Source organism: Astatotilapia calliptera, chromosome 23 (assembly GCF_900246225.1).
Source record: "Astatotilapia calliptera chromosome 23, fAstCal1.2, whole genome shotgun sequence".
Classification (NCBI taxonomy): domain Eukaryota; kingdom Metazoa; phylum Chordata; class Actinopteri; order Cichliformes; family Cichlidae; genus Astatotilapia; species Astatotilapia calliptera.
This window is the reverse complement of record NC_039323.1, coordinates 33,783,538-33,810,628: the sequence shown is the minus strand read 5'-3', so window position 1 is coordinate 33,810,628 and position 27,091 is coordinate 33,783,538. Positions and strand designations below refer to the sequence as shown.

The 27,091-nt window shown below is 43.3% G+C and overlaps 2 protein-coding genes across 2 annotated transcripts; both read left to right on the top strand.

The window, feature by feature from the left end:
* Positions 1–19,588: 19,588 nt before the first annotated feature.
* Positions 19,589–22,755, top strand: LOC113016404 (uncharacterized). The gene has a single exon (XM_026159219.1). The coding sequence runs from the start codon at positions 19,747–19,749 to the stop codon at positions 21,952–21,954; it is 2,208 nt and encodes a 735-aa protein (XP_026015004.1). The 5' UTR covers positions 19,589–19,746; the 3' UTR covers positions 21,955–22,755.
* LOC113016549 (uncharacterized) lies at positions 22,690–26,214 on the top strand. Its single transcript, XM_026159449.1, has one exon. The coding sequence runs from the start codon at positions 22,690–22,692 to the stop codon at positions 26,101–26,103; it is 3,414 nt and encodes a 1,137-aa protein (XP_026015234.1). The 3' UTR covers positions 26,104–26,214.
* The last annotated feature ends 877 nt before the right edge of the window (positions 26,215–27,091 follow it).

Here is a 27,091-nt window from a genome sequence, read left to right as displayed (position 1 = left end):
TTCTAATGTTAGAGTAATTTAAACCAATGCAAGCAACATAGTAAATAGCTATAGCCAAAGAGTGGCCTGCCATGCTGCCATTCATGGTCTAACAGAGTTTCTAAGAGAGGGTGAAAAACATAATAATTTCAAATGCTTTACATTAGTTTTTGTTAGAAAGACACCGGCCCATCAGAAATCCAGGTTATGTCACTCAGAAGATGTTAGAATTTAGACTTTCAGCCCCACAATTTGGTTAGCTGTTGGTCAGTTGGTCATTTTTTCAAACAAAAGCTAATATAAATATTGGTGGGATTTTCCTTTGTTCATTAGAATGACAAATTTAAAGTTTTTTCACACTGATGTGACCCCTAATACAGGGGTGGGGATGGGGCCTCAAGGGCCGGCGGCCGAGTTCACTACCAGGCCTCATGTGAACTTCAAATTATTAAAGAGGACTACTGGTCCTAACCAGTCCAATGAGGATCAAGTGGATAACTAAATGCATTTTTAAATGTTGCAAAGCCACAATCTACTCATAAAACACTCACCATGAACTCCTGCACCAAGATGTTGCAATTGTCTTTCACACAGATGCGGAGCACTTTGATGAGGGACTCCGAGCATTAATGTCATCCTTGACTATTATAACAAAGAAAACAGAGATTTGTGAACTTTTCAGTAGCACAGAAGAAAATGATCCCAGACAAAAACTCTTGACTTTTTAAACCAGTCAACATGCAACACCAGCATCTACAAAGCAATATCAAAAGTTCCTGTTTGACATCAACTTTATGGATATATAGTTTCCAGAACATTTATTTTTAAAAAAAGATAATTTTTTCTCAGTGGGCCAGTAAATGCATGACGAAAATTATGGCATCCTTTTAGTGGAATCATTACTCACAGGTAATAGTTGACTGTTTCAATGGATGTAGCATAAAAATCTTTTACTGACCTAATGCAATACATATACACTTTGTAGTTAAAGAATTTTAAAGTTCTTACTGTCATTATGGCCGCTACATCCTTTAGCTTTGTGCCCTGTTCCCCCGATCACTTTGCAAACACTTTCAGCAGACTGTCAGAGAGAAACTCAGCTCCGTCAGAAACCTTGACTGTAAAGGCATGGTGGGGATGCACTGGAATGCTGCATTTTATCTGAAATGACATAAAATTATTTTGAAATAACAGCAGGCACTGTGCTTGGTTAATCAGTAATGTTTTGTTGAATAAAAACTGTGTTTCCAGATCTTATGGGATTAAAAAAAATCCAAAGATGTTTGTTTCTGATTTGCAACCCAACAACCCACAAGTTACAACCTCATTTCAGTTCAAGTGTGCATTAATGCGAGTCCAGTAATCACCTTTCTGGCAATACATACAGGTATAAGTTAAACCTATGGCAGATTTTGGATCTCTCAGTTGTATTAATAGGGTGAGTATGCATGCACCTAATAATTATAAAAAACCTATTATAATTAAGTTACAGAAACGAAAATAGAATATACTTTCTTACCATAACACCTTGAACCCACAATCCATCAGCTGACTCCTGGTGAAATGCAGAATAGAGGTCATCTCTCAATGTGCAGCAAAAAAAACAAAAACAAAAGGACAGCAGGTGAGGGCAGGAGGGGTAGGGATGTAAGCTAGCATAATGCCGCTGATGATATTAGCTAAAGCTGTTCAATGTCCAAAATCTCACTAACACCACGGTGCAGTAAATACACAATGTAACTGAAGAGTCAGTTGACAAATCTATTCACACAGAAAACCAAATTATGTTATGAGTGCCTCGTAATTAGGTTTAATGTGATATTACGGCTCTTGTGCCAAAGACAAATTCAAATGAAAAAGCGCCAATTCTTTGACAACAGATAAAACAGCAAATAAGCTAACGGCTCTTTTTTAGCATGTTACATGGCGACACTCTAGACGTTTAACTACATTTGGCTGAATTATGGTAAAAATGAATTCAAAAAATCAAGACATACCAAAAACGTAGAGTTGGCTGCTCGACTTGACTGAGATGGATGCCTTTTTTAAACCACGATCCAAAGCCCGCGAGATGAAATCACGCGTGGTTTCACGAGATTTAACGTTGCTATCTTATTGACTTACGTCACCTGAACATGATATGAACAATTTAATACACCCTTTCTGCATATCATGTAGTTTTTACACTATATAGTTACATTTAACTTTAAAACATGAGGCAATTGTGTTAAATGCATGCAAGATGCTTACATAAATCCAAGAGATGGCCAGTCCCTTTTTTTCAGTGTACAGTCATCTTTTACTACATCTGAGGGAAGATGATCAGTTTAAGAAAAAACTAGTGTGCAAATCAGGAGCCATCCCTCGTTTTTTAAAATATAAACTAATTTTTAATATCTGTCGGAAAAACATCACCTGTTCTCTTGTTTAGTTAAAAACAATGGAAAATTCTAAAGATAACATAGTTTGACAAGCATATTTTTAAATACTAAACTTCACATATTCGCACGGTGTGTATTGTGTTCTTAAAAAAAACTGAACTAAAAAATACTATTTACAGCAAATAAAAAGTATCTGATACTCATGTTCTTTTAAGAAGCAGGAAAAAAATCAAGCAAATACTGCAAGACACTGGACACTCCAGAGATGTCTATGATGTCCATCAAAAAGCTTGGAGAACTATTCTTGAAGACCACTTAAAGCAGGGGTGTCCAACTCCAGGCATCAAGGGCTGGTATCCTGCAGGTTTTGATGTGTTCCTGATCCAACACAGCTGATTTAAATAGCTAAATGACCTCCTCAAAATGTCTTGAAGTCCTCCAGAGGCCTGGTAATGAACTAATCATTTGATTCACGTGTTGACCCAGGGTGATATCTAAAACCTGCAGGACACCGGCCCTTGAGGCCTGGAGTTGGACACACCTGACTTAAAGAAATGACAAGAATTTTTGCCTCAGAAAGTTCAGGTCATGATGAAGAATAAAGACGGTCACTTATATATTGTACTTGCACATATGTTTTCATATGTTTCAATACATCACTGTGCCTGTATTCAATTTTCTTAGCAAAACCTAAAGAAATTAGGGCTGGCTCAAAACCTTTAGACGTGAGTGTATGTATACAAAGTCATATTAACAGTAAATCACTTTTTTTCAGCCAGTTTCTTGCATCCTTGGTTATTATCTTGACTCTGCACACAAAGTATATTTTAGGCCTGGGTGAAGCATAATTTTAGATGCGATGTATTGATTTTTATCCATTTTAGACATTTATTGACGTATCACATGTCATTTTCTGTTAGAGTCTATAGATTAGATGCACACATTTTTTACAACAGAGAGCAGATGAAGGAGCAGATTATTCAAAGTCATAAAACATTCATGTCGTGCGTATATTTTTTGCCTGTGAGCTGGTGAGCTGGTGATATTTGCTTTGTGACAGCAAAATTCTGAGGAAAGATCTGACACAGCACCGCATTTTTTATTTCAGTATGCACCTTAAGCATGTAGAAGTGATGTCATATGATCTAAATGGTATTTGCCACATTTACATGGATGCAGGGATGATGGTTTTCTTTGGAGGATGAATGAAGGTTAAGGAATTTCAATCTTTGGATCCAGACTATTCAAAAACCCCTCCGCAGCACCGGAGTGACACTTCAAAGGCAGGAATATTATTTTTGGTTCTCTTTATTTAATCTCAGAGATATTATGACACAGTACCCTCCCAGTTATATCCTGTGTGTAACATCTCCCCCGAAAGACATTCACGTGACTGAATTATATAACAAATCTTTGTTGTCATCGTCATCATCATCATCATGGCAGGCTGCTGCCGCCCCAGAGAAAACTTTGAAACCTCTGAAATTTAGTCGGACATGTTCTGGGTTAGAGCTCCACAAATAGAGCTCTTTTGCATAGGCTTGAGGAGAGGGCTATGGGCAAATTGCTTAGGTTAATGACTTTATGAATTATTCATGGTCAGGTCTAAGTGAAATGAGCGAGTCTGAGTAATCTGGCCGACAGTGGTAGTCATGATTCATTTTTTTTCTTCTCCTTTTTGCTTTTCGTACTAAGAGTCTCACCTACTTGATGATCTGAAACAAATACTCCGTCTTGTCTTAACCCTACTCAATACATCAGTTTTGTTCTTTGGTTTAAATTTGATTTTTTGGGGATTCAACCTGGGCTTTGTTAAACAAACTATTCAGTGATAGAATGCAAACAGATATTCCTAAATTTGTCTTGAATTTAAGTGTAAAATAAATACAAAGGCTATGTCTGTCAATCTGAATCGGTTTAAATCTATCTAAAGAGCCATTTAGAACCTGAGTAGGTAAATGCTGTACCGCTGCTTTCTTAAGATCCTACCACAGCATTTCAGTTGAGCTGAGGTCTGGACTTTGATAGAGTCACTGCAACACTTTTCTATTTCAGCCAACTTTGTTGTAGATTTGCTGCGGTGCTTGGGATGATTGTTCTGGTCCATGAAGCAATTTGGGCCAAGGTATAGTTGTCAGACAGATGGCACCACATCTGACTCTGGAATACTTTGGTATACAGCAGAGTTTGTGATTGATTCGGTGACTGCAAGGTGCCCAGATCATGTGGCTGCAAAATAAAAACCCAAAATCATAGCCCCTCCACCACCATGCTTGATAGTTAGTTTAAAGTGTTTGTGCTGATATGCTGTGTTTGCTCATGATGCACAGCACAACGTTTGGAGAAAACCAAACATCTCTGTTTTGTTCTCATCCAAAGGACAGATGTTGTTTGTTCAGAGTCAACTTTGTAAATCTAATCTGTGCTGCCATATTCTTTTTATTAGAAGAGGCTTTCTCCTGGTGACTCTTCCAAACAATCCATACTTGTTCGGTTTATGGAGTCTGAAATGCAGAATTTGTATTATTTTGCAGTTTCTCTGAGGACTGGATGTTCTGACCTTGAGGTGAATTTGCAGGGACATGCACTCCTGGGAGGATTGGCAATTGTCTTGAACACTTTGTACTTGCGAATAATCTCTCAGTGTAGAACGATAGACTTCAGATTGCTTGGAAATGGCCTTTGAACCCTTCATAGATTTGATGGTTAGTAACAATTGCTTCTCTAAGATCATTGGTAATGGTTTTATTCCTTAGCATTATGTAACACACACCTGAAAGCCACAGACCAGAAAACTGTCAACATGTTTGCTTTATGTTATCAGCTGGTGACTGTTTGAAATATACTTCTTTCATGGTCCAGTTTATGAGACCAAACAAGTCCTACAAGATACATAGTTTTAACCAAGTGGCTTTTGATGCCTTATTTAGGTGGAGTTCAAGTGGGTGGAATTTCCCTTTTCTAACGATGCCTGATCTGAAGAGAAGTCAGTTCACAAAAGTATAAAGATAATTTGTTTTGTAGAGGTTTTATATTGGTGCTCGGTTGAATATAAATTGGCATTCCTATTGTGTGGTGTTCAGTGGCGTGTCCAGCGGGGTGGCCTGGGGGGGCACAGGCCACCCCCCCAACCAGACTGGCCACCCCAGGCGCCACCCCGAAGCTAAAACAATAAAATTTAATGAAATATCAAATGTACGATTATGGTTTCACAGTGAAGCTCAGATATCCGAGGGTAAGTGAATGCAGCACCGGCTTCTGCATCATGTTAGCAAAGGTAGGAGAGCCAAGCACGAAAGACGGCACCGCAGAAAACATTTTTTCGGCGAAAGGTTAACAAGTTAACATAGCTGGACTAGCCATCGGACATTTGCATGGTGGGCTGATGACTTATTTATTTCTTTTTTGTAACGGCATGAACAATGAGAGGTGGTGGATTGGCCAGATGCTGGCCGATGTGTAAAAATAACTCAGTTGTTTGGTGGTGGCTATGGCGGAGCTTCCACAGAGGCAACAGGTGGATGAGGGAAGGTGAGGCAGGAGGAGAGACCCGAGGTGGCCGCCGGTCCGAGTGTCAGGTGAACTGAACTTCAGGTAAGAAGTTATGACCTGCAGTCTATCTGGGTCAGACATAAACCAAGTTTAGGTTGAGTTTATTTTCGTTGTGCTGACTTTTTACAGTCAGTTACAATACCTCATACTGCGTGAGCTAGCATGACGAGTTTCTATACAGCTGTTCGGTTGCTATGATGTTACTGATAGTGAACTTTATTTTATTCATAAGGTTAGTTAGTAGAGTTGCCAACAGCTCCTTAAAAAATGGAATGGTCCCTCATTCAGAGAAAATATTACGCATTTCGTATTGAGCTGAGAAGAGACGCAGTTTGTCCCGTACTTTAGCTAGAATGGAACAAGACACAAAGCTGGATTTATTCTGTCTTTACAGCTGCCTCTTCTCTTATCTCCCCTCCCTCTTCTATTGCTACTTCAATCATGAAACTGATCAATGATCAGCTGATCGTCTCTCTTGTTTGTTTATCGCCCACTTTGCGCCAGAAACAGGAAACCAGCGGATGTTTAAACAACAGCAGCACTTTTAAGCTTGATCAGCTGTTGTTAGAATTTATTTAATATTAATTTCTAGTATCAGCCGATGTTTGCTGGAGCCACAGCTGTAAAGCTGCTGGTCATGATGTCGGTTTGGATATGTGGTGAGAGGGAAACATGAAGATGAAACCAGGAGATGTCCTTACTGAATCATCAGAGCTGTGATGGAGAAACAGGTTTACCTTTAAGGTGACATGAATGAGTTGAAGGGAAGTTATGAACTGTTTCTGAGAGACAAATAACACCAGGATCCTTTTCTAAGTAGCTGACAGCTGGTAACTGTGCAGGGGCGGGTCTAGCAAAGTGTTGCCAGGGGGCCAGGTAGGGCATTAACAGGGAGAGGGGGGCACAAAGAAATACTTTTCTTTTTTATTCTCAATTCAAATATTTAGCTTTTATTAAATAATTATCTGAATCTTGCTAACAAAGTTTTTATCTGATGTAAAATGTATAGAAATCATACATATACCAAAAAGACAGTGTACATCACAACAGCATTTGTTTTCATTCAAAGGCTTTATGGCTTTAATATCTGGTGGGCCGGTCTGTAGTCAAAATGCCCGATTTTTTGTCCCAGTCCAGCCCTGCAGGTTAATACTGGCAGTGTCACCATGCCAGCTGACTGGATTTCATCATCAGCCAGTGTTGTTCTTTATACATCAATATTACCAAAGTTTACCATAAGGCAGCATATAAAGTATTTACTTGCTTTCAGGTTTTATTCAAATTTTAGTCTTTTCATTTGTTTCCCCACTTTTTTCCTGTTTCAAAATCAAACACCAGTTTGTGAGAAGATTATCTTCTTTTTTTTTAACAGGCATTGGTTTTGCATTGGCATTGGCTAATTTGCCAATTGTATGTTAAAAATGTTCGTATTTTAATATTCAAAAATGTTTTTGCCCAAAACATGTGCACTACATAAAGTGAGTAAAAATACTATGCAAATATTGATGTCCTTGACTGCTGAATAAACACTGACTGATTGTATCTCTTGTACTTTATCAACGCAGTATCTAAAAACTTTGCACCGTAGAGGTTAAAATCTCATTCTAATAAGAGTTAAAAGCACATTCGGTTATTAGGTTTACAGGGTTATTGAATTATGGTTAACGGTTGGTAGAATTGTTTTTAACATTATCTGCCAATTACATCTGCCACCCTTCTCCAAATCTGTGCCCCTACCTGCCCCCCCCAACAAAAATTTTCTAGACACGCCACTGGTGGTGTTGTGACAAAAGAAAAGGTTTCAGTCATCGTTCTAATATCAGGCTGATTTCCACCCACACAAGAAAGCATTAGCGTGTCATGTAAGTTGCATCACCTGATGATTTTTTTCTTAACTTTGACTTTTCCAAAGATCAAACATATGTTTGCAGATTTACCTCAACAGGAGTCTGAATCTTTTCTCATCTTTTCTTGAATGCAACCCCCCCCCCCCTCCCCCCCTTTCTTCTCCAAAACCAACCACCCACATCATACACACATGCAGTTGATCATCCGCTCTGGCACAAATCACCTTTTCAGAGACTGCCTCCTCCCTTGTGCAGTTTTAACTTCAATGGGGTTAGCAACACAATTACCTCATCTACTCTTGAAATATAATCTGGGACTGTAAAGAAAAATGAAAAGGGGGAGAGCGAGAGACGTCGGCAGAGGGAAGGAAGCTGAAATGAGGGCAGGTGTAAGAGAGATAAGGAACGTTAGCTGTGCTCATAAGATGATGATTCAGAAAAGGAACGGTGGGGAACAGAGTTCAAATGGGCTGAGCTTTCAAACAGCGCCTTAATCATTCCCACCGTGTATAGCCTCTTATGGTGTGCCAAAACCTCTGCAGGAGCAAAGGATGATTCCTGCATATAAAACTGAGGAATGGAGATCAGAACAGCTTTATATCACTGTGGGAAGATGCCGTGCAGACATGACTGTATAACGTGTGAAAATATCGCACTTTGTATGGCAACCAATGTGTAATATACAGTAAAATATGAAGTGGTAGTTTTAGCATATTGCCAGGGAAAGAATTCATTTCACATCAGGGTCATGCCAGAGTGAAAAAATAAATAAATGAAAAACCATCTCAGCTATCAGTGAGAATAAACGCAACCTGTCGCAAAACACTGAGGTTTTCTTCTTGAGGCTTATAAAATCTAATTACATAGCATTCAAACCTGCCGAGCTTTTAATTGCACAATAAAAGGTTTAGAAATCCATCTATTTGATAACACACTGTCATGGTGCTGGGTCGTTGACCCAGCATTTTGTATTTTATGATTATTTTCCTCTGTTCTAGTTATTCTGTGTCTCCCCCCCTTGTGTCCGGTTCGGGTTCTAGATTTCCTGTTTTGTTCTGAAGGTCTCTGTCTGTTGTCATTGGGTTCAGCTTGTCTCCTCCGGTCATCATGTGTATTGGGTTCAGCTGTTCTTCCCTCCTGTGTGTGATTACCCAATTACCTTGTGTGTGTATATTTAGTGGGTGTCGGCTCGTCTGTGTTTCATGGTGTCCTGTTCCTTGTCTGTGTCTCTCTGCCTCCCCCGTTCGTATAATCTCCGGTTTGTTATTTAGTTTTCCCAGTTTAGATTTCCGTTAGTATTTCTCATGCTTCGTTGTCTGTTTCTGCCACTGTCACCTGTAAATAAACCCTCACTCATATCATCAGTCGGCTGCCTGCATTTTGGGTCCTCCTTTCATTCCACAACACGACTGCTGCCCCAGCCGTGACAGTACGAGCCGACCAAACATGGACCCAGCAGCTTCCGCACCTTCCCAGGAGTTTCGGGAGGAATTGATTGACTCCGTTTCTAACCTGTGGCTCGAACGTGAGGGAGAGGAATTTCACCGCGCTGTAGAAGCCAGGCTACAACAATTAATCTCTGCTCACTCCTGGCTACTGGACTCTCTTCACCCGCTTGCACAGAATTTGATTCTTAACGAAATTCACCTCCACCCTCCAGCCGCTACCGTTTCCCGACCCAGCCCAGTGGTGAATGTTTTGCACTGCCTGCTGGGGAATCTGCGGCCCGGCCCGCCGGATGTGGAATTACCCGGCCGGTTGGAGCTATCTCCGAGAAGGAAGCGACGTTCACCCCGCCGACGCCCATCGCCACAGCCGGGCCCCAAGAGTTCTGAGTTGCCGGTTGTGGTGCGTGGAAAAGACACTCTTTCTGTTTCGCCAGACCTTGTGACTATTTATACCGGGGCTGTGTTTTTTGAGTCAGCTGCCCAGCCAGTAGCTCAGTTAGCTGCCCAGCCAATAGCTCAGTTAGCTGCCCAGCCAGTAGCCCAGCCTTCACCTCCATCACATTCAGCCTCACTACCCATAGCCCAGTTACAGTCACAGCCAGACTTATTACAAACTATGTTACAGTCCATTGCCCAGTCAATAGCTCAGTTGGTAGAGGAATCATCAGCCTTATCGTCAGCTCAGTCTCCAACTTCACCACCATTATTTTCCCAACCTTTTCTTCACTCGCCCTCAGCTCAGCCACCTGTTCAGCCATCGTCTTCACCTACTCCTCCGGTATTGTCTATTCAACCCATAAAGAACTGTTCTACAACCGCTTTCAGATGGCTTTCAGATGTTTTGAAAGATAAATCAAATTATTTTGTGCTGTATAATTAAAATGGAGAGAATGTTGTCTCCGGGAGTTTAGCTGATTTGATTTAGAGCGGCAAGGTATGGTGGGTGTGTTCCGGTTAAAGAACACAAAGGCAGCTTCCAAGTTTAGGAGATTTATTCAGCTGTGGTCTGCAGTAACGATACATAAAGCAGCTATCAGTACAGCACACATAAAACATTCAAAATGCCCAGACATTATTCTAGCACAGAGATAGCAAAAAGGAACTGTATTCAACACTCACATCTATAACAACTTCAACAATTACACAAGATTTATAATTAGCATTAACTAGCTTAGTAGCTTTCATAGCGTATTAGCATAGGATAATATTAGCATAGTCGCGAGGGAACAAATACACACAATAGCATCTGAAATACACAACATCATGTAAACAGAACCCACCTTCTGGCATTCACACACAGCAATAAACCAAAACCCACGAGATGCTGATGAGAGGACACAAGGAACAATGGGGCGATCGTGGCTCAAGAGTTGGGAGTTCGCCTTGTAATCGGAAGGTTGCCGGTTCGAGCCCCGGCTGGGAAAGTCTCGGTCGTTGTGTCCTTGGGCACGACACTTCACCCATTGCCTACTGGTGGTGGTCAGAGGGCCCGGTGGCGCCAGTGTCCGGCAGCCTCGCCTCTGTCAGTGCGCCCCAGGGTGGCTGTGGCTACAATGTAGCTTGCCATCACCAATGTGTGTGTGAATGGGTGGATGACTGGATATGTAAAGCGCTTTGGGGTCCTTAGGGGCTAGTAAAGCGCTATATAAATACAGGCCATTTACCATAACAATGCTGGCTATCAGCAGCTATAAGGGCAGACTAGCAGCACATGGCACAGAGTGGTGCATTCAAGGAGCGTCAACATAGATATGGTGAGTTCCTTCCCTCCCCATCTCCAGCTGCCTCCCTCTTCCCGCTCCTCCACAACCACCCACACATGCAGGGCCTTGGAGTGGGGGTATGTCACCAGGGTGCAGAGGAGGCTACCCCCCCCCCCCCCCCCCGTCCCCTTCTGGCTGCCTCTGCCTCAATTTTATCCCACAACTTAGACATTCACATTATTCACACTCTCATTACACATACATATAGGATCTTGGGGGTGGGCACAATCACGGAGTCCAAATTACCATCAGGGTGTATACCTCACCCCTGACGTCGTTGCCCACCTCTCAATTTTAAATACACTTAGTCATTGAGGGCTAGCAGGAGGGACTATGCGCTTACCTGCTGCTCCTTGGCAGGTAGCTCCATGCCCTCCTGGGTTTTAATTGCACCTTAGAACACATATGCATCAACACTACAATGAGCGGGTGGAGGGAGGTTTGGAGTCTTCTCCCACCCCCATTCTCTGCGGCCTGCTGGAGCGGGAGGGCTAGTAGGAGGAGTTGGCCGTCCGACTGCGGTCTGGGGTGTGGGGCCTCCCTGCTGCTGCGGAGTCGGGGTGGTCTGCCTCTCCCCACCGCAGGGAAAAGGGTAACACCACCTGGGTCTGGGTGCAATTCCCCCCTCCAGGGGCAAGGGTACCTAGACCCGGTTTGTAGAGTACGCTTGGGGAGTGTGATTGTGTGTACAGCGTCTCTTTATGTCTGTCTCCACGTTGGTTGAGTGTGGAGTGAGTGCATATGAGAGCATGAGGGTGGGAATGGATGTTTGTGTCTGTGTGTGCCTGTATGTCTGTGTCTATATGTCAGGTTGGGTATCAGACGCCACCTCTCTGGGGACACCTCAGGCCCTCCAAGGTTTGGAGGCCTATCTCCACCCACCACCACTTCCCCTGCCGGTGGCGGACTCCCTCAGGTGTCGGTGTGTTGGTGGTTCTTTGTGTCTGGGGGTGGGCGTCCGGGTACACACCGGCTCACTCCTTGGCGGCCGCTTGTCGGGGCCTGGGGCTCGCTCGGGCCCCTTTGGAGGTGGGGTGCCCCCGGCCTCTCGGCCTGGGGCTCGGTCACTCAGGCACAGCTGGGGGCTGGCGGAGCTCACGGGCGCGTCACTGCAACTCCCCCTGACTTCTGCTCCGCGGCTGCTGGGCGAGCCCTCATCTGGGACTCTCACTGGAACAGTGGCGCGGCTGCCCCTCTGTTGGTCTTCCATGGTCTCTTGTGTTCTGGGGGCCTCTGGATGTCTGGAGTTTTGATCTCCTCCATACCCGCTTCACACCCTGGAGGACGGGGCTGTGGCCCCCCCACACTCCCTAGCAGATCATTACATGGAGAAACCTTTGGAATGCAAGCATGCTGATCCACACAGGTATGCACACATGGGTATTCACAGACGCGGACTAAAGCTTTCTTGGCTGCTGCCTCAAAGCACACTGTGCGCTGTCTATCTTGCGTGCTGCACAATATCGTTTATTATTTAGTAAATATTGATATCTATGACTAGCTAGTTTATTGTGATGGTGCTTTGTTTTCTCTATTATTATGTTGCTCTTTGTTGTTTGCTGTCTCCTCTGTTTGTTTTTTTTGTTTGTTTTTTTTTTTTTCTCCATACAGGTGACCCAGGAGTTCTTTTTTTTCTTTTCTCTCTCTTCCCCCCCCTTCTCACCGTCTCTTCTCCCCTTTGGTTTTCTTTCTTTCTCTCCCCCTCTTTCTCTCATTCATTCCCCCTGTCCTATTTATTAAAAAAAAAAAAAAAAAAATGACAAAGGATGAACTGAAGCTCTGCCATCACGTAATGTCGCATACTGCTGTTTCTGATGTCATTTAAAAAAAAAAAAAAAAAAAAAAGATATGGTGAGTTCAATGACGTAGGACATATCAATTTCCACAGCGCATGCACTATCTATAAACAAACCACAACACTTCAACCAAGCAAATAACATGTAAACAGTGGGCTTTCTAACAATAATGTAGTATTACATCAAATATAACTGAATATACAACCTTTTTTTCTTACATCAAATGATGTTATTTAACCCAACTGTTAACTGTATATTTCTGTAAATTTAAGCATTAGTATTCATATTGCCACATTCATTGACCTTGTTTGTAGGTAATTTCATTTTTTAATCATGTTAAAATGTTCCTAATTTAATGTTTAGAAGCACTTGAAAACGGCAAAATCCCATGTAAAATTAGGGCAACAAATTGTATTTTCATTACTGACAATAACCGTATTTTTATGAGAAAGTTATTTTCTGTTATTTCACGGTATTATTTTTGGTGCCCCAGCTGCCGGAATATTACTGGGGGGTTTTTTTGATGTTTTTTTAACAGTGCATGTAAAGAAAATAATAATCAAAATGGAAAAGAAAATAGCATCTTTTTCCTGGTCCTGGCAGCACTTTACTATGACTCAGATACACGACTGATGAAAAACAAAAATGGCAGTTGTACTAAATCATTCTGAAGGCTATTTTACCCATTTAAAGGTGTTTCATAGTTTTTATTTCAATTTTAAGCCTTTATTCCTGTTACTGGTGGGACTGGATTGGCGCTGGCAGTTTTGAAAACTCTTAAAAATAGTAAAAGGCGTCAGCTTGATACAAAACATCGGAGTCAAATGATGAAGAATTAAAAGGTTGTGCGTTCTGAAGAAAAGCTTTGAGGACAAACTAATGGGTGTTACTAAGATAAGAGGTGTTGTGTCAAAGAACTTTAAAGCAACACTAAAAACAGCTACAGAAATGTGAAGATAGCTGTCAAATCCAAATTGTGCTGGTTTGGTTGAAAAGTACAGGAGATCTTAGGGCCTCAGTCACGTAGGCATCAGGGCCGCTGGTAACCCCTTGACCTGTTATGATACACCTTGTGGCAGGCAGAGTTGTAGAAGAATGTGTTAAACTGGGAAATTATATGAGAAACACACACACACACAACGGGACGCACAGCAGGAGGGATAAGGGAGATCCCAACAAATGACAAAAGAAGACTGAGACATATATACAGTACACAGGAGGGCCATAAGGGTAGTGGAAACACCTGAGGAACACAACAGGAACAAATTAAGCTTGACAAGACTGGACACGAAAAAGGGAACTTACTAAATCAGAAAAAGAAATAAGAACTAGAATCATGGATAAATAAACTAAGGAGTGCAGGGAAATAATACAAAGCTCTCAGTCTAAGCAAAGTAAAACACATAAATTCAGGAATACATCATGAACCCGTACAAACTCAAAACACTGGGTCAATGACCCATGATCCAACATCTGGTCACTAGAGAAAAATACATGTTCTCTGAGATTGTTAGTGACTGGGGCAATTGAAGGCTTTTGATGCAACACCCTTTTTGCAACTGATTTCACCCAGAGACAGCACTCAGCCTCCAACCACCACAGTACCAACCTGCCAACCAACGGACGGTGGTTTCTGAGCAGTTCCTGGCTGGTCTCTGACTATGTGACTGGGACCTAATGAAATTAATGTGTCAGTATTGCTTTATTAAGCAGTTTTTATCAAGTTGATCTGTGTATCGGTGCACTATGTGTGATGATATAAGGATGAGCAATTAATTTATTTTACCCCCACTACCCCTTTAACCATGGGTGTAAATTACAAGGGGCATGAGGGGCTCCGGATCTCAATTTCCTGGAACATGTATGCTCTCCACAATTCTTCAGTGTGAACATTACTGTGTCTCACAATGGTTTTCTACCATTCGTTAAATGATTAATTTTGCAGAGGTGAACTCAAAATGAATCATGTGTGAGACGCTGTTCTTTTCAACTAATTGCATAAAATGTATTTATGGTGTGAACTAGGTCATGCCAGTAGATAATGTCCTTTTTCAAAGCTTGTTTTTTTCCATTAATGTTTGCAGTCAAGATTACCTTCACTATAAAATTCTCATTAAATTTAATAAGCCCCACTTTAGTTTCATATCAGCATCTGTACATATAATAACACTAGCGAATTTGAAGTGGTCATGCTTGCAGCTCTGCCCACTTTTAAATGAGCGTTTGTGCGGTGAGTGGCTACATCGATCCATCTCAGGAGGAAAAACAGTTGGAGGGTGTTTTGGATTTTTAAATTAGAGTTTAACTGTGGGGTTTTTAGTTTGTTTTATGTTTTTTTTTTGTTTGCACATACAGTCTTTCACTAACAAACATATGAGATGAAAACAAAGCAAAGGGCATGGTGAAGAGCGAGGAGTGAGTCAGGTAGAACAGGTAAAAACAATTTTCTTTCTTTAGGCTTTTTTCATTTTACTACTAAGAAATGTTTTAGCTGTTCAGGTGATATCTGTAAATGTAAGTAACTAATTCTGTTAGGCCAAATTATTACAGTATTACAAATTATTACATTATTACATATACAAGCAATGCTCCTTTGTTGGTGTGGTCTATAGTCTATACTGCTATATTACTGCTCTGCCTTTGTTTTTGGAACCCACAATATGCATTATGAAGAGTGGTTAGCACTAACCTAAGGCTCAGTAGCACAGGCCTAGAGACCAGTCTGCAACCTCTGGCAACCACTCGTCGCTAAGGGGAAATGTTTCAGACCAGTTGGCAAGCTGCTGCTAGTCACTAGGTGGAAGTGCTCACAAAGATAGACAGTGCTGTACCAAAAACTTCTTTGTGTCAGTAATAGGTTGCCACGGTTACCCATAGTTTGCATAGAAGACACTAACCAACTTCTCTGCAACCATTTGCAAACTAGCAGCAGTGGCACTTGACAAAGTTTAATACAATTGCACAATTCTAATACTGGAAATGAACATTTGCATTCAAAATTAAAGTTGTGACTTTTCACTGCAGTGGAGGTATTTCAATGGTAAATGGCAAATGGCCTGTATTTGTATAGCGCTTTTCTAGTCCCTAAGGACCCCAAAGCGCTTTACACGACCTGTCATCCACCCATTCACACACACATTCACACACTGGTGATGGCATGCTACATTGTAGCCACAGCCACCCTGGGGAGCACTGACAGAGGCGATAGGTGGACCATTTGTACTTTGAAGGTTATGTTTGTCTCAAACAGTTTAAAGGTTCACTACTGCACTTAATTAGTCCAACACAAATCAGAAATGGAGAATGTTCAGTTTCAAAGTAAAGGTTATGCCATACCACTACAACAAACAGATTTCTTAAGGTATCTGTCTACTGCTGAGTGTTTGCTGGCATATCAGTGTTTTGGCCTCTCAGCAACCAAAGTAATCTCAAAGAGGTTTTGGTGCAGCACCTCTATGTGACCAGTTTCACCTTGCCACATTCAGCAAACTCCAGCAACCACTTGTCAGCTACCTGAAGATTACACATTTTTCCCTAGTGACTGGTGGTTATCAGTGGGTTTTTGACTGGTCTCTAGACCTGTTAGACTGATGCCTAATGTAGAACTAACCAGCCTCTATGATAAACACCATGATGCCTTTTACAAAGGTAAAAGCAGACAGTCAATATAGATGTACAGACTGTCACAAGCACAGTCTGTACTGCATAAGAGCAGTGCTTACTGTATATGCATCAATGAAAGGTTTAGCCTACCACAATAAGTGAATATAAGGTGAGAAAGTGGAGGTGTGAGCATTTTCTTTTCTTTAGAATGTAGCTGCAGCTGCTGTAAATGCACCTTAGAACACACATGCATCAACACTACATATGAGCGGGCGGAGGGAGGTTTGGAGTCTTCACACACCCCCGTTCTCTGTTGCCTGTTGGGGCGGGGGCTGGGAGGAGGAGTTGGCCATCCGATTGGGGTCTGGAATGTGGGACCTCCCTGCTGCTGCAGAGTCGGGGCGGTCTGCTTCTCTCCACCCCAGTGAAGAGGGTAACATTACCTGGGTCTAGGTGCAGTTTCCCCCTCCAGGCGCAAGGGTACCAAGACCTGGGGTATAGAGTACGCTTGGGGAGTGTGATTGTGTGTACAGTGTCTATTTATGTCTGTCTCCACGTTGGGTGTAGTGATGGGATTTCCGGCTCTTTTTAGAGATCCGGCTCTTTCGGTTCGGCTCACTAAAAAGAGCCGGCTCTTTCGGCTCCGAACCGGCTCTTCAGGTTGTTTTGTTGCTTTAATTAATTTATTATTAACAATAATATAAAATTATGCACAAAAGCAATTACTAACGTAAAAACAAGTGGTTTTATTTATATATGTTTATATATAAATATATGCGGTGGCCCCTAGAGACAAAACACGTACAAACTCCAAAACACATTTCTAGCATGAACTGAACTTCCAAAGCAGAGCTACTAGATCACTTAAATTACACAATTGAAAGCATGTGTGTATTGTTTGTGTATTTATACACAGGCACTCATATATATATTCAAATAATTTAAAAAAAAGTTCATTTACCTGTTATTACCACACACCAAATCCGGTCGTTGGTACTTGCTGGCTTGTGTAGCCACAAGATACCGAAAAGCACCACTGAACGACACAGGAAATCATTCCTGCCTGTGGCCATCTCCCTGTACAACGCATCCACTTAACACACTGTTTACTGCAACAGCTACACATGTTTCTTTTCCAAATATTTATTTATAAGTGACTTATTTATGTATGTATGTATGTATATATATGTATATATTGTACTATTCTTAGTTAGCGTATTGTCTGTCTTGTCTTAATGTTGGTTTAAAATGGAGCACTGTAACAAAAAATAATTTCCCCCAGGGATCAATAAAGTATTCTGATTCTGATTCTGATAACAAAGGCTCAACACTGCGCCCAGCATCCTGGAGCACTTCTGTTGTCTTTTGTACGTGTTTTGAGTTTTTATGTGCTTCTGAGTTTTTATATGCTTCTGAGTTTTTACGTGCTTCGGAGTTTGTACGTGTTTTTACGTGTTTTGGAGTTTGTACATGCTTCAGAGTTCGTACGTGATTTGAAGTTTGTATGTGCTTTGTCTCTAGGGGCCACCGTAAATATACTTTTATTTATGCACTCCACATAAAATGTAATAAATAAATCATATAATACAAAAATCAACTATTCACATTTCAAGTTTTAACTATTTAAATTTTCAGCTTTTTCCTTTCACAAATTTAAAGTGAAAAGAACACAAAACACTGCAAACCACAACACAATTAAATATAAATTATAATATGAAAACTAAAAGAACATGCACATTCTCTGTCATATGGACCTGCATGAATAAACTTTCTCAATCCTTTATCATCTGCAACTGAAGAAAATATAATCTGATCAAACATTATTCAGCTTTAAATATTGTTCAGCTTTAAAGTTACTGTGCAACTGTGTAATAAAAATGTGCTCACGACTTTGGCCTTGAGAGCGATAAGAAGCGATCGCCTCATCCTGCAGGTGCAAGATATCTGCAAGCGAAGAGACTAGAACACCCAAGGCCGCTTTCCTTTTATGGAGTTGTTTTTCTGCTAATGCAGCACTTTCCTCACAACCCCCTCCTGTAAGTTTTAGAGAATATATACCCATCCTCACAGCAAATATGAGGAATCTCCTGATGTGAGCTGTGTTGAGAGGTTGTCTCTGTCTCAATAAAAGTTCACTGATTCCCCATCTGCAGCAGGTGTCCGGTTGTCTTCATTCTCCGCCAGCCTGGTTAAGTCAATTCCTCCTTAACATCTAAAAGAACCTATTTAATGAAGGAAGACGGGTTCACTTTGTGTTTAATATTATTCTATTGCTGTTGTTGTTTTTTTTATACCCTTCAATTGGCGTCACGGAACAGGATCCGCTCCAGGTCAACTGGAACGGAGGGGAGGACATCGGCAGTGGTCTGAGTGAACGGAGTTTGGACAAAAGCTGTGTGCACACAAAAACAAGGTAAGCAGACCTTTTATTTCTGCTATATTGAACATTATAAAAATACTTAGTGTCCAAACTCCTAGTAATTCATAACCAAAATTGTCTGGCTTACTTAAGGCTTGTTGAGAATCAGACAAGTAAATAAGAGATAAGTGAATAAGAAATAAGTGAATAAGTGAATAAAGATAAGAGTGAACTGAGGTCTGACCACGGTTGCAGCCGACGGGTTGCTCTCCGGTGTCGGATAAATACCTCAGTGCAGGTCTGGGACCTTGAAAGGGTTTATTAGTAACGCCTTTCTAAACAAATTAAAAGGTTAAAGGCCTTGAGAATATTTTTTAGTAATATTCTCTAAACTACAGAAGGGTTAGGAAGGCCCAGAGGACTTTATTAGAAAAGATCCTCTAAAACTTAAAAAGGAGAAGTACTGGTTGGAGTCCAAAGGAGGGGTCCCTTTGATCAATAGGAGAAAACGGATCTCTTCTTAAAACCCCGATGATTTTAGTGTTTTAAATGTTTTGATGTTCTGTTTGATATTGGACACACATAAATACACGCTGAATGCTTGCTGTGGAACACTGGGCAGGACAGTTTGGTTCTCCGTTGTTCACAGATTACACAATTAAAGGAACTAGGTTCCTCTTTTGGTTAAAATAATACACCACACATAGAATTTTTTTTTTTTTACACATTTATTACATACATAAGGAGGGTAATGAGTGACTGCAGGTAATGTATGAAGTGTGAATGAGACGTGTGAACAAGGTGACAACCAACTAGCACCCCTATCAGGAAGCTCTAGGCAAGGTTACCCGCCAGACTCCGGTTTGGTAGAAGCTTGGTAACACCTGAAGGGATATTTCAGTGCTGACTCACCTTTAAAGCAGCGCCCCAGCTGTTAGTGCCTAACAGAGGCAGAAACCCAGCTGGCCCAAATTCTCCTTTAAAATCAATAAAAGAACACTCCTCCATTGACAGTAAAATGGATGGAGAATTAGATCGAGAAACTAATGATGATGGTTGGGGTCCCGGTGTTATTCTTAGCACATTGGGAGAACAATTAACATGTGTTGAGACAGTCATCAACTCCACACACCAGCCTAAAGAAGCAAAAAAGCAGAAAGAGTCATTGAGGAAAACAGCTGAAAGGTTAATGAAAGAAAAGGGAAAGGACGAGGGGAGTAGTGGTAACTGGGGAATAATTTGGCAGAATAAGGCTATGCAGGCAAAAGAGAAAGAGGAAGAAGCCAACTCAGCAGCAGCAGGTGCAGGTGTGATGAGCGGGGTGAGACACAGAAAGGAAGCAGATAAGCACGCAGGCCGCAAAGCTAAATTTAATCACTGGGTGTGTTTATGGGAAACTGCAAAACCACACATGAAGAAAAATAGGTCTCAGCCACCTCCCTATTCTGCCTCAACTCCTCCCTCAGCAGGCATATATCCGGTACTTAATATCTCTGGTGGAATAATGACTATTGGAGAAGAACCGCCCGTAGCTCCAACTCCCATAGATACCAAGCATTTTTGCCCAGGAAGCTCCTCTCTGTCGGCGACATCCTCAGCTAGTAGTAGAGCCCCCTCTTCCATGTCCCATTGTTTTGGAACCGGATCTGAGGGCCTAACTGACCCATTTGCGAGCGCACCATTTGCGGTTCGAATGAACAGACAGGAACCCACTGAACAACAATTAACTGATCAAGAAGCAGCATTACGCAGCTGCTTAAATGAACATAGGTCAGTGGTCCAGGTGAAAAATCGTGTTGCGTCAGCCCCTCTTTCCCGGTCCAACCCCTTTGCCAGCACTCCTGTCGCTGTTAAGGGAGATCTGACCGCTACTGCAAAAACTGAGCCTGGCACTTCACCAAATGTCACAGTTACCATGTCTTTGGTGGGCCGTCAGGATCCGGAAACACAGATGAGTTTAGCCCACGTTTTTGCTGACACTGATACCCCACCAGGCGGGGAAGAAACTGAGGATACTGATGATGAACTCAGTGACCTTAACCATACACCCCCCTCTACCCCTCCCAGTTTAGGATATCAGACTAGATCTAAGGGCCCTGTGCCTCAGCCTCCAGGCATGTTTCCCCTGGTCCAGACTAAAGCGCAACGTAGACCAGTGTATCAACCTTATTCATTCGGAGATGTCCAGGCCCTAGTGGACAAACTCCCTGACATAATGGAGGGAGGGAATGCCTGGTTGGCTGGTTTGGATAAATACACAGCTGGACAGGACCTCGCACTGGGAGATTTTAGAGCTATTATAACTAGGTGCACATCCCGATCTCAGGCAGCGGACCTGGAACAAAATGCGGGTACTACCACGCATGAGAACGAGGTGCCACTAATGCAGGCCTTGAGGTTTATTGGACCGGCCCTGCGCAAACAATTCCCACCCAAAAATCAAGGCACCTTACAGAAATTTAAATGGGAGGGAAAGCAAAATCCCACCCATTATCTAAATCAGGCTGTTGAAGACTGGGTGAACCATACAGGTCATCACCCCAGTAGGACTTGTTCACAGAGCATGTGGTTTAGAAGGGCGGTGCTGAGGGGCATTCCGGAGTCAGTAAGCCAGAAAATGGAGGATAATCCTGATTTGCAGGACTGTGACTTTGCAATCTGGAAGAAACATTTGATTTTTAATCTTAACAAAGTGCAGATTAAGTCTGATGATAAAGCGGAGAGCGTCGAAGATTTACAGTTGCAACTGTTGAAGGTTCAGCTGCAGAAAGCTAAAAACGACCTGGGTGGAAAAGGTGACAAGCCTAAAAAGCAGCTTGTGGCCGCTGCAGCTCCCCCTCCTGGTCCAGTTGCCCCTGATTTGTATCCGAACCCATGGCCAACTGATCCACAGCCCCCCCAGTATGGTGCTTATCACTCCCCGGCCCCTTATGGGCAGAGAGGTTCCCCATTTGGAGGAAACAGAGGTGGTTTCAGGGGAAGGGGTCAGATGGGAGGTGGTAGGGGAGGCCAGATGTATGTTTGTTTTCGGTGTGGACAACCTGGACACTGGGCTAAAGCGTGCCCTTTGAACCCGGCTGCTGGAAGAGGCAGGGGAGCCCGTGGTGGGCCCTATCAGCATCCTGGCCACAGAGGTGGACCTCGTGGTGCTTTAGTTGAAGTGCCCCCGGCCCCACAGATGCCTGTGATGGGGTGGGAGTACTACGAGGGTGGTCCCCAGCTATAGGACACCCCACAGACTGCCCAGGACGGTGAAGGGACAACGGCGGACCCTATGCTGTCCATAACTGTAGATAGAAGAAGAAGCAGCTTTTTAGTGGACACTGGAGCTACGTACTCCACCATTAAGGATGTTGCTCGTGAAAGACTTACTGACACAGTGATTACAGTGGTGGGCATATCTGGGGAACCTAAAACTCTGCCTTACACCGTGCCCCTCCCCACAACGGTTGGAGATCAGACCTTGTTACACAGCTATGTTTGTTCAAAACAGGCGCCTGTGAATTTACTGGGAAGAGACTTGTTGATTAAATTAGGAGCCACAATACTCTGCTCTTCACAAGGCCTAACTGTGACTCTCCCTACTGGGGTTGTGCTTCCCTGTTCTAATGGGCCAGAGGGAGGTGGTCAGTTTCTGCTGCAACCCTCCTCCTGTTTGACGGACTCTGCTGACATCTACTGGGCATTATTGGAAGTTGAAACACCTGCTGAACCAGGAGTTTGTACTGCTTTTCAGCAATGGCGGCCGTGGCTCTCACTCCTACATCCTTATGTCCCTCCCCCTGACCCACCTCATGTTACACTGTTTTATGACAGGCATGACACCACCTGGTACCAGCACATGTTCCAAGAGCAGTGTGAGGGGCGGGCTTGGTCTCTGAACATGTCGTGCATTTTTGCGGCACCGGAGGGAGTGGCAGCAGCGGTTACTTTTACAACAGATCAATTACAGTGGTACATGATGTCTGATGAGGCAGCTCCCCATGTGTCACTGGCCTTACATCCTGGACACCAGGCTAAGGAGCTGGGTGGATTGGTTAAACGTTCCCTTGCGGCCACTGACTGGACACCTACAAAACTCCCACAGGTTTTGTTTTCTCCATCTACCAAGACATACCAAATTTTAAATGATTGCTTTAATTCCTCAACACTGCAACATGGAGTGGTCAGCGGGTCACATGGCAGAGAACACACAGACCACTGTGATGCTGCGCCTTTACTCGACTCTCTTCCAGATTGTTTGTGGTCCCTTGGACCCACAGATGTAGGTTTAGTTGATGTGGAGCCAGTCTCTTTTCAACTGTCATCTGCTACCCCTTTGTGGCAGCCTCAGTACCCACACAGACCGGAGGCTGAGGCTGGGATTGCAGAAACAATTTCTGGTTTGGTCACTGCCGGTGTCTTGGAGCCCTCCTGCTCTAAGTGGAACACGCCCATCCTACCCGTTGAGAAAAAAGGCACGGGGAAGTTCAGAATGGCACATGATTTGAGAAGGATTAATGCCTTACTTGGCACTCCTACTTTGCCTGTGCCTAATCCTTATGTTGCCTTGACCAACCTCCCACCATCTCATGCCTGGTTCACCTGCATTGACTTGGCTAATGCCTTTTTCTGCCTCCCACTTCGTGAGTCACTGCGTGACATTTTCTCATTTACATTTAGAGGCCGACAATGGCGTTACACTCGCTTACCACAGGGATTTGCCCTCTCCCCAGGACTGTTTAATCAGTGTTTGAAAGAACTTTTACAAACCAGCCCACTACCATCTGACTGTATGTTAATACAATATGTGGATGACCTTTTGCTGTCTGCCCCCACGGCTGACATCTGTTTGGAGGCCACCAGAGTGGTGCTTCAACACCTGGCCAACACAGGTTTTAAAGTGAGCAAAAACAAACTACAGATTGCAAGAAAACAGGTTTCTTTTCTAGGCCGCATGGTCTCACAGTCCGGTATTTCCTTGTCCCCAGAACACAGGAACTCAATTTTGCACCATCCAAAGCCTCTAACTGTAAAAGACATGTTGTCATTTTTGGGCCTGACTGGTTACAGCAGGACCTATGTCCCAGACTATGTTGGCCTTACTTCCCCTTTGCGCGCTTTGGTAAATGAACAAGGCATGAGAAACCTCTCTGCTCCCCTCTCATGGACTACAGAAACAGAACAGGCGTTTATAAAGTTAAAACAACAGCTTTCTGTCGCCTCTGACCTTGCTGTGCCAGATTATGCTTTGCCTTTTCATCTTGATGTTTCTGGAACTGGAACCCATATCAATGGTATCCTGTTCCAGAAAAAAGGGGGAGAGAGAAAAGTGTTGACATATGTAAGCGTAATGCTTGACAACACTGAAAAACGCCACCCACCGTGCACACAACACGTTTCTGGACTTGCAAAAATCATTCAGAAAACAGCACACATAGTGATGAACCACCCACTAAAAATTTTGACATCACACAGTGTGGTGGCCTACGTCTCCTCACAGGCCTTCACACTCACTTCACTCAGGCAGAGACGCCTCAGTACCATTTTGGAAGCACCACACATCACCTACTCACATGAAGGCATAAACATGGCTGATCACATGGGATCAGGGGAACCACATATGTGTGAAGAGGTTGTGCAGGTACAGGAGAAAATCAGGCCAGATTTGCAGGCAGAACCTCTAATGGATGCAGAAAAAGATTGGTTCACAGATGGATGTTGTTTCAGAACTGAAAGTGGAATGTTGAAGGCTGCATGGGCAATAGTGGAACAGACAGACATGAGATGGAAAACAGTGAAGGCAGAGCAGTTGACAGGACAACAGTCTGCACAGAGAGCTGAACTGAGAGCGGTGATTGAAGCCTTAAGGATGGGAAAGGGACAGAAAGTGAATATATACAGTGATTCAGCTTATGCTGTGGGAGCAGTGCATGTGGAGCTCAAGCAGTGGCTAAGAGCTGGTTTTTTGACAGCCAGCGGAAAGCCTATTAAACATGAGATAGAAATGAGGGAATTAGCGGAAGCACTGTTGTTACCTGTTAAGGTGGCAGTGGTAAAATGCAAAGGACACAGTGCCGGATTGGATTTAGTGGCATTAGGTAACAAACAGGCCGACTTAGTAGCTAAGCAGACAGCTGGTTACTTACCCTCCCTGATTATGGTAATGGACCCAGAAGCCACACCCCCTCCAGAAAGACCACCCATACAACTAGGCCTAGCCACAATCAGAGAGTTACAGGACAAAGCCAGCCCCCAGGAAAAATCATTATGGGTAACAAGAGGGGCCACAAACACAGATGTTTGGCGTGGCCCAGATGGAAGGCCCATTCTACCGCCAGGGGTCAGACAGACAGCAATGGAAGAGGCACATGGAGTGGGGCATGTGGGACCTGCACAAATGATGAGGAACTTAGCCGCCTGGTGGCACCCTTATCTAAAAGACATGACAAAATACATGGTTAAAACCTGTAAGGAGTGCAACCAATTTGGAATCAAGCCCGCCTTCAAGCCAATAGCAGGGTACTTCCCCATCCCACTTTGCCCAGGGAAAGAAATAATCATTGATTACACAGACATGGTGGACAGAGTAGGTAGTTACAGGTACCTGCTGGTGGCTGTGGATGCATTTTCAGGTTGGCCAGAAGCCTGGCCGACAGCAAGTGAAAACAGTAGAACTGTGGTGAAGTGTCTGATTAATCATTATATACCACAGCATGGGTTTCCCGAGGTCATAAGGTCGGACAATGGTTCACATTTCAGGAACCACGATCTGCAGAGGGTTGAAGCCGCATTAGGTTTGAAACATAAGTTTGGCTCAGTTTACCACCCCCAGTCCCAGGGGAAAGTGGAAAGGATGAATCAAACTCTAAAAACTAAATTGGCTAAAATCTGTGCACAGACCAAATTAGATTGGGTTAAGGCATTGCCTCTTGCATTAATGTCCATAAGATGCTCAGTAAATCAAACCTCTGGTTACACTCCATTTGAGTTGGAGCATGGCAGGCCTTTTCCTGGCCCCTCCTCTCGCCTGTTAATGTCGGATGAAGCTGATTCAGACCTCGATCCGAGGACATATTATAACATGCTCCGCAGTTTTGTTGCCCAGTATTCCTCACAGGTCGCTGAAAGAAACCAGCAAGAGCTGAAAGAGGTGGCTACACCTGGAATGGACTACGTCCTCCTGAAAGTCACAAAGAGAAAGTGGGCTGAGCCTCGCTGGACAGGCCCTTACCGCATAACAGAGCGGACCTCCCACGCTGTCAGGCTCGAAGGGAAAGGTGACACTTGGTTTCATTACACACAGTGCGCTGCTGCCACCGAACCAGGAAGAACCTTAAGAGAGGTGCAGAAGGACCTGTCAGAAGGAGCTGCAACAGCATCACCAACCACTTGAGGGAGCCAAAACTCAACCTACAAGCCGGCTGGTTACAAAAGGGGGTGTTCTTCATACTGAACTAAACATTTTTATTTTTCTATTTTTAACATCTTTTATGACTTTGCTTTTATATTGCCTTGAGTTTTTAAGATTTACATTTTACATTGCAATAGTTTTAACCGCTGAAAGCTCATTTAAAGTTGTGTCACTGATACTTTTTGTTGCTCTTTAACTCCTAGAACACGCCCTTGGCGAGGTGGGGGGAACTGGACCACCTTTCTCTGCCCCATCATCCTCTATTAGAAGACATCCAAGCTAAGTAAACATGTCTTGGCCCTTTCCCCCTGAAATGACAGGCAGGCAAAGATGTTGCGTCTTTGTTTGCTTCCTGGCCCTGGGTCTCATTCCCATTGGCATAATCCTGATCTGTGAAGGGCCCCCGACACTTCTGACACTTTCAAGTTCAAAAGCTTCGCCCCCTTCTGACAGTCCCAATCTGACAAATGTAGCCCCTAGGGTCTTGCCCACCACTTCCTCTCCAGTTTTGCCCACGCCCGATCCATTTAGAAAAAAACGACACACGGTTACCTCCTGCACCCCAAGTACGACTAGAATGATTACTCTCTGTGTCCCCAACAATAAAAGTTGGGTAGTCGAAATAGATTTCGCGAGCTTCCCAGTCACTCCCGTCACCAAAGACCAAGGGGGGGATCTTTTTAACCTTGCAGTACATCTCTCCTCCTCAGTGTGGTATATAACCCTGGGAGGTTGGCATCAGTGGAAGTGGTCCAGTTTAGTGTCAGAAACGGACCTCGATTGGTCCAAGCACTCTAGGGGTCAGGCTTTGCACTGGAGAAACCAAAATATGCTCAGAATAGCAAAAAAACCGGATCTTTCAGGCTTAATTTTTACCCTAAAGGATCTGGCCTTGACCTCCTGTCAACAATTTATACTTGCCCCTTGGACTGATCGCACCGCCCTGTATTGGCAAATGGAAATATGCCCT